General features: G+C 56.0%; 2 protein-coding genes across 2 annotated transcripts; both read left to right on the top strand.

Moving 5' to 3' along the window:
* Positions 1-1,692: 1,692 nt before the first annotated feature.
* Positions 1,693-5,209, top strand: FFAR1 (free fatty acid receptor 1). Its single transcript, XM_025421763.3, has 3 exons — positions 1,693-1,905; positions 2,211-3,621; positions 5,075-5,209. Exon 2 carries the CDS (start codon positions 2,518-2,520, stop codon positions 3,415-3,417), a length of 900 nt encoding a protein of 299 aa, XP_025277548.1. The 5' UTR covers positions 1,693-1,905; positions 2,211-2,517; the 3' UTR covers positions 3,418-3,621; positions 5,075-5,209.
* FFAR3 (free fatty acid receptor 3) lies at positions 5,093-9,229 on the top strand. Its single transcript, XM_035704565.2, is given in 3 exon segments — positions 5,093-7,032; positions 7,279-8,234; positions 8,237-9,229. Coding segments are annotated over 2 exon segments (1,017 nt in total). The 5' UTR covers positions 5,093-7,032; positions 7,279-7,289; the 3' UTR covers positions 8,309-9,229.
* Positions 9,230-10,649: the final 1,420 nt, after the last annotated feature.

Raw genomic sequence — 10,649 nt, 5'->3', positions numbered from 1 at the left:
GCGGAGGTGTGCAGGGCAGGTGGTCAGACAACTCCAAAGCCAGGGACTCCTGAATCCAGGCAGTCCTCCACCCTGCCCCCCAGCTCACTGTCCTCCCAGGGCCCAGAAAACTGGCCATTCACTGAATTCCCGAGCCCCTACCATGATGCGACAAGGGATGGACAAAGCAGACAGAAACCTTCGGCCTCACTGACCAGCATCCTAGCAGAGGAGCCAGCAAATCTGATGTCACAGGCTCATAGTGCTAGGGATAAACACAGCCCAAGATAAAGACGGAGAGACAGGAGCAGGGCAGGGGCCCATCTGGAGAGGGTTCAAGGGAGGCCCTCTGAGGGGGTGACGCAGGGCACAGATCTGAACCCCAGATGGGTGGGGCCAAAGCAGAGATCTTGAAGGTCTAATGTCTCCCTTCACGCCTTGCTTTTCTCCTCTTCCAAACACTCGTTATAGGGGGTGAAATGGTCCTTCTGATTTTTCCTTTGGTTCTGTTGGTTCCCAAGGATAAAATACTAAACAACAGATGGCGAGTTCTTCTCTATCCCCAGGGAGGTGCTGGACCACATACGCAGGCCATGGGAGGGAAGCAACCAAGAATCAGTTTAGCAAATGAAGTAGGGAAGGGGGGATGGATTCAGTTATTTCTTTGGAGGCAATTGTTGGTGCCCCGAGAATCCCGTGCTGCCCCCACCTGAAGCCTGGGGGCCAAAGGGGGGACGCTCCCAGGAAACCCCTAGCGAAGCTTGTCCTGGGTGCTTGGAATCCGGGAGGACCTGATGGCCGGAACACACCCCCCAAAACAGAGGAGTCTGAAGTCCAGAAAGCGTTTGTGTTGTCCGAGGCAGAGACAGAGAGACACAGGTATAGTCAGAGACAGAGAGACAAAACCCCCAGACAGACTGTGGCCATTTTAAATCTCACTTAGAAGGGGCACCTGGGTGGCTCAGTGGTGGAGCATCTGCCTGTGGCTCAGGGCGTGATCCCGGGGTCCTGGGAGCAGGGAGCCTGCTTCTCCCTCTGCCTATGTCTCTGTGTCCCTCTCTGTGTGTCTCATGAGTAAATAAATAAAATCTTAAAAAAAAAAAGATCTTCCTAGAAGGGCAAGGTGACCCCCACAGGGAGTAAGTGGGTGAATTCTCCGAGGCTGAGAAGAAAGCTAAGCAGTGCGCTGGAGTCTCACACCATCCATGCCTCGAACCATCCGCCCAGCATCGGTCCAAGTGTCCCAGAGGGACACAGTACGGGGACCACGGCCCGGCACTTCAGGGCCACCCAACGAGACCCGTCCCTCATCTGTCCTTTGCGCCACTCCTGCCGGCACCAGAAGGAAGGGTCAGAAACTACTGTCATCGAGCCAGAGGGGAAAGGACAGGGAACACCGGAGCCCTCTCCTCCCAAAATGTGCCCACCATCTGTGGGGGTCCGGGGAGGGCAGAGGAGACACCCTGAAATGATTACTTCATTGTCCCACATTCCAGTCACCGAATTGCCGTGGGGTGGGCCACCAAAGTTTGTGGTGTCTGAGTGAGCCCGTAAGGCCGGGAGGAGAGAAGACAGCACCCAGAGCAGGGCTGAACAGGCTGGGGTGGGGTGGGATCAAGCCGTAGCCTGGACGCCCCCCCCACCACCCTGCTCCTTTAAGGGACTAGCTACACACGCCTCACGCTACCCCTCATTGCTCCCCAGCCCCCGCCCTGTGTTTGCATCATCCGTTTGGACCCGTACCCCGGCCTCGGCTCCTGCGCGAGATGCCCCATTAGCTGCTCACCCAGGCTGCTGCAGCCTCGGGCTAATGGCCCTGCCTCCCCGCCCTCCTCTCCCTTCCGGCTCACTGCCCATCCTGGACGCCCTCCCTCAGCCCAGCGAGGGGGACTCCTGAGCCTCAGAGACATCTGGCAGCGCCCAGAGGTGAGTCCCTCTTCTTGTGGCTCCTCTCTCCTGCGATTATCCCCCAGGCCCCCCAGCTTACCTGCCCGGGGCGCCCCCTGAGGTTGGCTAAGGTCATTCCCGGTGGCCCTGATGGGGCCTGGCCTGCCTTTGGGCTCAACCCCGCGCCGCCCCCCTTCGCCTGCCCTTTACCCACCTTACCCCAATCCTGACATCCCCCCTCAGCTAGGAGTCGCCACCAGCCCCCCACCGGCTGCCATGCAGGTGCCCCCTGTCCCTGCCGGGGGCCTGACTCTGTCCTGACTTTCTGCCCCTTCTCTCCCCAGTCTCAGAAACCAGGCGGCCTTTCCTCGAACGGGACCTGCTCGCTTCCTTTGTGCTTTAAGCGAGGATACGAGGATACGAGGATACGAGGATACAGAGGACAGGAAGCAGAGGCCCGAGCTAGAGACCTCACTTGGCGCCCAGGCTCGTCTGCTCCCTGGGGGCCTCCCTCGTTGAGATAGTTGGTGTCGTGCTAGATGGCTTCTAGCGCCCGGGGCGGTCCGTGACCCCGGGAGCCCCTGCCCTGCCCCCCCACCCTGCCCGGGCCCATCCCAGGGTGGGGAGCGAGGGGAGCTCAGCCCTGGCCCCATGGACCTGCCCCCGCAGCTCTTCTTCGCCCTCTATGTGGCCGCCTTCGCGCTGGGCTTCCCGCTCAACATCCTGGCCATCGGGGGCGCCGTGTCCCACGCCCGGCTCCGCCTCACCCCCAGCCTCGTCTACGCCCTCCACCTGGGCTTCTCTGACCTCCTGCTGGCGGCCTCCCTGCCCCTGAAGGCGGTGGAGGCGCTGGCCCTGGGCGCCTGGCCTCTGCCCGCCCCGCTCTGCCCCGCCTTTGCCCTGGCCCACTTCGCGCCCCTCTACGCCGGCGGGGGCTTCCTGGCTGCCCTGAGCGTCGGCCGCTACCTGGGGGCCGCCTTCCCCTTGGGCTACCAAGCGGCCCGCAGGCCGCGCTACTCCTGGGCCGTGTGTGCGGCCATATGGGCCCTGGTCCTCTGTCACCTGGGGTTGGTCTTCGGGCTGGAGGCTCCGGGAGGCTGGGTGGACAACACCACCAGCTCCCTGGGCATCAACACGCCGGTCAACGGCTCTCCAGTCTGCCTGGAGGCCTGGGACCCTGCCTCAGCGGGCCCCGCTCGCCTCACCCTCTCTCTCCTGCTCTTCTTCCTGCCCCTGACCATCACGGCCTTCTGCTACGTGGGCTGCCTCCGGGCACTGGCCCGCTCAGGCCTGAGCCACAGACGGAAGCTAAGGGCAGCCTGGGTGGCCGGCGGGGCTCTGCTCACGCTGCTGTTCTGCTTAGGACCTTACAATGCCTCCAACGTGGCTGGCTTCCTGCGCCCCGACATAGGAGGCTGCTGGCGGAAACTGGGGCTCATCACGGGGGCTTGGAGCGTGGTGCTCAACCCACTGGTGACTGGCTACTTGGGAGGGGGCACCGGCCGGGTGACAAGTGTGGCAAGAACGAAAGGAGGGACATCTCAGAAGTAGTAGCCGCTGCTGGGGACAAGGGGCATGGAGCAGGAGGGCCTGGCTGCCTGGCCGGGCCCCTGCTGGGGACTCCTCCAGAGGAGCTGCAGCGCAGCCTTGCCTGGGAGCATCCCTGGAGTGGCTTGGAAAGGCCTGAGCCCGACAGAAGGCCGCACCCCAGCTGCAGGGAAGACCGGAGGCCAGGAGCTAGGTCACAGAAGGAAGGTAAGCTTGCCTCTGGGCCCATTGGCGCAACTCCCCACCTGTGCCCGTCCCTCTTCTCCCCGTGCCCCCCTGCCAGTGCTACGGAGGTTTTCCTCCAACGTTGAGGAAAGGTTGCTCTGCCGATACCCTTTGGGAGATGCTACTCCCAACGTGTGGCCTAGGAAAGAACATCTTCATTTGCGAGTAAGAGGCAGGAGTCAAGATACTGACGCTGTTATACCACTTGGGACTCACAAGAGGGCAGCATTGGAATTGTGAACAGGAAGTTGGTAGGAAAAAGGATGCTCCAGCAGGGAGAGGGAAAATACTAGCAACACCAGAAATAGTCACCTAACCAACAGAGTCTCTAAGGTGTGGTAGTCACCACATGCAGCGCTTTTCAAGTGTTGTCCCACTTCACGCAATGCTCTGATTTGGCCATGCTGCTGCTGTACGGATGGGCAGCTTGTTCACTGCACAAGCATGCCGGGCAGAGGGGCAAACATTTACTACATTTCAACCTGGGCTTTGCTCACCGAGCCATGTGCCCTGCAAGGGGCTGCTTCTGTCTAGAGGAAGGAGCATATTATTCTAATTGGAGCAAAGATACCACTTGTTCCTCAAGCAGTGCACCCCGGTGGAGGGTGTTCCTCATGGAGGAGGTGTGGGGGGTGCATTTACCTAATTACGCAGCACAGAGGCACTGCAAAAGTTAGCTACGGTCCCGGAGCCAAGTGTTATTACTGTCTTCATTTTGCAGGTTACGAAATGGGGGAAAGGAGGGAAAATGAGTGGGAATAAATAGAGAGAGACTCCTAACTCTGGGAAACGAACAAGGGGTAGTGGAAGGGGAGGCAGGAAGAGGGGATGGGGTGACTGGGTGACGGGCACTAAGGGGAGCACTTGACGGGATGAGCACTGGGTGTCATACTATATGTTGGCAAATCGAACTTCAATTAAAAAAAATATATATATATATAAAAGAAAGCAACTTTCCAGGCCTCTACAGCAAGGGAGGGGCGGATGCGGGATGCCATCCTTCAAGGCAGGACCCCGAAGGGTCAGGGGAGATTTGAAAACTTTGGGGTGTCGAGGTTCATGCCTGTCCCTGTGGTCCACTTTGCAAAGGTGAATGGTGGCACCTGGACCCCTCGAGAGAGCTGTAGAGGGAGTGGCCACGGAGGAGACAAACCTTGGGGCATCTGCTCTGATGAGGCGCGATGCAGGAAGCAGACTCGTTCCTCTAAAGACAGCCATGCCACGCACATAGAGGACACAAAAAGGCCTGGTGTGCATGGACGGGTTTATACCAGCTTCAATGTCTACAAGGGCAAGGAGTTTTATTTGCTGATACGTTCCCGGCACCTAGAGGGGAGCGTTGGCACCTTAGTAGGATCTCGGCAAATGTTTGCTGAATGAATGACTGTTCACAACAGCCTTCGGAAGGAAATTTTATTATCTGTTTTATAATTAGATGAAAACAGACCAGAGAAGTCACGAAACTGCCTGAAGCTCCATAGAATCGAGGAACAAGTTTATTCCTCGCACAGTGGTGACACCAGAGAATTTCAGCATAAGCCAAACTCTAGCCCACGCGGCCTCACTGCCCCTCCCAGCAAGCCAGGGCCGCTCGCTCTCCCACTGCTCTGGAGCACCTGCTGCTGCCGGACCACTTCTTCCAGTTAATTGTGTCTGCTCCACTTAGGGGTGGAACTTAGTTCCTCCCGAGGGTCCCCGAAGCCCCACATGACCCGCCCCCAGCGCCCTCGTGACCCTTGCCCCTACGAAGCTCCTTCTACAGGTTCCCCAGGAGGTCACCCGTACGCACCTGCTAGTCTGTTCACCTGCAGGGCTTCCCCAGTGGTTCCCTGCCCCTGTGTCACCGAGTCTTTATTCCCCTCCTACCACTCAGTCCCCCGAGACCTCACTACCACCCAACCCGTGACAGCAAAAACTTTGCTGTGGTCTCCGTTTTTAACAATTTATTTGAGATAAAATTTATGTGTTCTACAATTCACCCATTTTAAGTGCACTAGTCCATGAGTTTTAGGAAGTTTGCTGAGGTGCGCGACTATCACTGTCATCCGGTTTAGGACATTTTCATCAGCCCGGTAAGGCCCCACCTGCTCATTCACGGTTAATCCCCCTAAGTTCCCAGGCAACTAGTAATCTACTTCCTGTATGCACAAATTTGCCTATTCTGGACATTTTGTATAAATGGAAACATACAGCACATGGTCTTTTATGTCTGGCTTGTTTCACTTGGCATGTTTTTGAGGTTCATCCGTGTCCTCGTACTCACAGGTATTTTATTCCATTTTATTGGCAAATAGTATTCCGTTCACCTGCTGGCTGTTATGAATAATGCTATTTTGCTTACGTGGATCCTATAGTGGAGCTGGGTCACGTGGTCAATTTATATTGTTTTAAGAAACTGCTTTCCAAGGTCACTCTACCATTTTATTATAGTCTTACCAGCAACGTACAAGAGGATTCTCGCCTGGTACCTCTACCTCTTGCTGACCACCTGGTATTGTCTAGTTTTTTTTTTGCCTAGGGCCATTCCAGAGGGTATAAAATGGTATCTCACTGTGCTCCATGAATATTTGAATGATAAATACTCTCTGACGCTGGACAGAACTTGGGTTTGAACCCTGGTGGTGATTCTTACCAAGCTGTATTGCCCGGAGTGAGTCACTTCCCTCCCACCCCGTGAGGCACAAGGACAGATTGGCGATGCCCTTGGAGGCAGAGTGTCTGCTACAGATTATGTGCCCCCTAAATCATCATTATCATCATCATTATTGCCATCACCCCGGAGACAAGCCCATACCAGTGACTCGGATGATGGCAGCTAACATCTGTTAAGTATTCATCACAACATGCCAGGTTCCGTTCCCGGCACTTGACAGGTATTAATGCTTTAATAACGACAACCCTATGACATTGGTACTGTGATTATCCCTGCTTTGCAGACGAGGAAGCAGAGATAGAGAGTTTACGTCACTTGCCCCCAAAACACAGAGTTAGTGACAGAGTCGGCAGTGCACCCAGGCCACGGGCTCCAGATCCCAGGCTCTCCATCACGGCGTCGTGCTTCCTGCCCTTACAAGGCAAATTGGATGACTGCCATTCCAGAGAAGCAGATAAAATTCAAGTGGAGGATCCGGGAGGGGAAGACGGCTTGGGGCTGGCTCGAGCATCCTCTCTGAGACAACCCATGAGCAAGGCGCAGAGTTGTGGAATTTGCTCCTCATTTTGCATACTGGCGCGGTGCTGGTAATGGAGCTAAAGGCATCTTTTGTGTGATTGCTCAACGGGGAATGATGTCATGGGTCTTTATCAGTTCTTCCAGATAAAGAACTAACTATACTGTTCTGCAGGAGCCGGCAAGGTGCTGGGGGCAGAGCAGTTGGGTTCTCAAAGAAGCAGGTGAGCAAGGGACCAGGAGGCTTGGGAAGGGAGGGCCCTTTGGTGCTTGCTTTTCTGGAGAAGCAACAGGGGACAGGGCCTGACCAGGAAGACAGCCAGGCTGTCCCTGCTGGAGAAAGTATCAGGGAGCTTGAGGGGCTGGGGGGGGAGGTTTCAGTGTTCTCTGCCAGTGGTTGAGATGCCGCTGGCACGAGACACCAAGGTCCGCACTCAGACTAACACCTCCATCTGTCTGTCTTTCTCCAGTGGCCATCACCATGGACACAAGCCCGGACTTGTCCTTCTTCCCCGGCAATCACTGGCTCTACTTCTCTGTGTACCTCTTCACCTTCCTCGTGGGCCTCCCTCTCAACCTGGTGGCCCTGGTGATCTTCCTGGGCAAGCTGCGGCGGCGCCCGGTGGCTGTGGACGTGCTCTTGCTCAACCTGACCATCTCCGACCTGCTCCTGCTGCTCTTCCTGCCATTCCGCATGGTGGAGGCAGCCAGCGGCATGCGCTGGCCCCTGCCCTTCATCTTCTGCCCCTTCTCCGGATTCCTCTTCTTCACCACCATCTATCTTACTTCCCTCTTCCTGGCAGCTGTGAGCGTCGAGCGCTTCCTGAGCGTGGCCTACCCCCTATGGTACAAGGCCCGGCCAAGGCCTAGGCAGGCCGGCCTGGTCAGTGGGGCCTGCTGGCTCGTGGCCGGCGCGCACTGCAGCGTGGTCTACATCACAGAATTCTCAAGGAACTCCTCCTACAGCCACACCAACAATGACACCTGCTACTTGGAATTCCAGGAGAACCAGCTGGCTATTCTCCTGCCCGTCAGGCTGGAGATGGCTGTGGTCCTTTTCGGGGTGCCCCTGCTCATCACCAGCTACTGCTACGGCCACCTGGTATGGGTGCTCAGCAGGGGAGCCAGCCACCGGCGGCGGCGGAGGGTGGTTGGGCTTGTGGCAGCCACGCTGCTCAACTTCCTCGTCTGCTTCGGGCCCTACAATGTGTCTCACGTCGTGGGCTACATCCGGGGTGAAAGCCCAGCGTGGAGAAGTTATGTGTTGCTTCTTAGCACCCTGAATTCCTGTGTCGACCCCCTTGTCTACTACTTCTCTTCATCCGGATTCCAGGCTGACTTTCACGGGCTGCTGAGAAGGCTGACTGGGGGCTGGCGCCCCTGGAGGGAGGAGGGCAGCCTGAAGCTGAAAGAGAAGAATGAGGAGGGGGGCAGCCACGGGAGCTGTCCAACGTAGAGAGCAGGGAGTGGACTCCGGAGGGCTGTGGAGTGGGCGGCTGAGCGGCCTAGCACTTCCCAGCTTGAGTCAGGCAGGACTGGGGAGTCGGGGGAGGTGGGGGGCTGCTGAGGACCGAGGCAGCCCGGCGGAGCAGGCACCCAGCTTCCCAAGGATGCGCTCGCGGGGCCCAGCTCTCCATCTTCCCCAACTGCCCTCCTTTCCCATCCCCACCCACCCACCCACACCCCATGCTGTGGACTTGGCCCTGGGAAATAGGATGAGAGCGTGTGCTGAAGGAAAATGAGCTCCCAGGGCAGCAGGCCAGCTCCCGGGCTTTTCTGAGGGTAAAAGAGAAGAGAGCCATGAGCAGGGACTGAGGGAGCTGCCGGTGGCTTGGGACGGGAGGTGGAAGCAGCCACCCTTCAGAGCTGCTCCTGCCCAGCAGGTCAAGAGTGGGTACCCAGGATCCCAGGCTTGAGGGAGTATCTTGCTCTTATGTGGACTTTTCCAGAAAGTTTCCATTATTTAGTAAACTCAGATTTTCAGGGATATTTATGAAAAATGACAGAAGAAAAATGACCTAAATAAATCTGGTAGCAAGTAAAAGAGAATGGTTTTTCCTTCTTCTTCTTCTTTTTTTTTTTTTTTTTTTTTCTGGAGAGAGAACATGCATGCATAGACACGCGAGATGGGGGAAGGTGCAGAGGGAGAGGGAGAGAGAATCTCAGGCAGGCTCCACACCCAATGCAGAGCCTGATAAAGGGCTTGATCTCAGGACCCTGAGATCATGACCTGAGCCAAAATCAAGAGTTGGACACTCAACCGACGGAGCCACCCAGGCGCTGCTTTTTCTTATGGTACATGTGGGCCAGATGGGATTGGTGGATGGAAGGATTTTATCCTAGACTCCGAAGGAAAAGGGCTAAAATGCCCAGATGTTGGGAGAGGATCTGGGCTGGAGGAATAAAGATAACAGCTAATTTATGCGAAGGACTTGGCCTGATCCATTATCTTTGATCCTCTCAGCAATCATGTGGCAGGGACTATTATTATTCTCATTTTGCAGAGGAGGGGATGAGCCCCGACAGGTGAAGTCTCTCTCTTGAGATCCTACAGTCCATGAGTCCGTGAGTGATTGATGCAGGACTGGAGGCCAGAATTAGCTGCCCCAGAATCCCGTGCCCTCACCCACTCTGCTCTTCTGCCTGCAGCTGTGTATTATTCACACAGAGTGGGCTGGGTCTGTCTTCCAGAGCCAGTGAGATGGTCCGGGCAGGACAAATGTAAACAGGCCACGAGGACAACTGGAATTACATGCAAAGCAGCTTGGCTCTCTGTGTGGCTAAGTCTTCTTCCCGTATTATTAGAAACTCGCTTGAAAAAAAAATAATCAGCACGGTTGACTTCAAAGACAGATGAACGTTCTTAAGAGCTATTTTTATCGAGATGTGACCATTTAGTAAGCCTTCCTTTCCTACTGAAGGGTGGTGCATGAGAAAGTGGGTTTGGGCCTCCTCTCCCTGCAAGGCAACCAGACAAACGCGGGCACCTCTTTTACTCACTCAACTTTGGTTCAAAAAACATTTGTTGGGCCCCTCCTGTGCAGGTGGCTGGGCTGAGAACCATACGGACTTCCAATACTAACGTCTTCAGCATCCGCTTTCTCCCTGGGGTTAAGGTCACTGGAGAACCAGGGCTGGCTGTTGGGGGTGGGGGAAGATTGGGCTTCAGGTGGAAGGGGACAGACATCATCTCAGTGCAGAGATGAAGGCATGAGCTGTCTCTCTGACCTGTGACTCATCTTCTGTCCCAAGGCACTCAGCCCTGGTGACAGCTAAGAAGTCAATATGGATACAAGCCTACATGGCTCAGAAAGGGAAGAGAGGTGACATGAAGTCCTGTGACTCCAGAATGGGTAACAAGGACCCAACTCGGAACAAAAAGGAGTTGGAAACCCCACATGCTAGAGAGAGCATGCAGCACAGGAGCCTGACTCCTCTTCCAGGGTTCATAATGAGGAGTAAGAGGCAGCTTAGAGGGCTTTGCTGCTTCCAACTATCACCCAGCGCCACCCTCTCCCCAGTCTGTATAAGCAAAAGGCTAGAGGTGGGGAGGATAAACAATCATCAGAAGCCGGGGCCGTTGTCTGGGCTGTGTTGAGGGGACAGTGGCAGCGTTTTCCATGTCTTGTGGAAGCCAAGGGAAAGGGATGCTCAGGGAATGGCAGGTGTGTTCTAGAACCATTACCCTGTGTCCGCCTGGGCAGAGAAATGAGACTGGCAGACAGTGTCATGGGAGCGTATGTGTGCATGACAGGGAGCATCATGCCCTCTCACCAGTTGGCAATGCAAGCGGGTGGGAGCTCCCCACAGGTAAGGTGGAAATTCTAGATGCTGGAAGAGG

This window comes from Canis lupus, chromosome 1 (genome assembly GCF_003254725.2).
Source record: "Canis lupus dingo isolate Sandy chromosome 1, ASM325472v2, whole genome shotgun sequence".
NCBI lineage: Eukaryota > Metazoa > Chordata > Mammalia > Carnivora > Canidae > Canis > Canis lupus.
Note: the sequence above shows the minus strand (reverse complement) of the source record. Positions and strands in the feature narration are given on the sequence as shown.

Excerpts from the sequence above, each read along its gene's own strand:
- FFAR1 (XM_025421763.3), top strand. The coding sequence starts at position 2,518 with ATGGACCTGCCCCCGCAGCTCTTCTTCGCCCTCTATGTGGCCGCCTTC.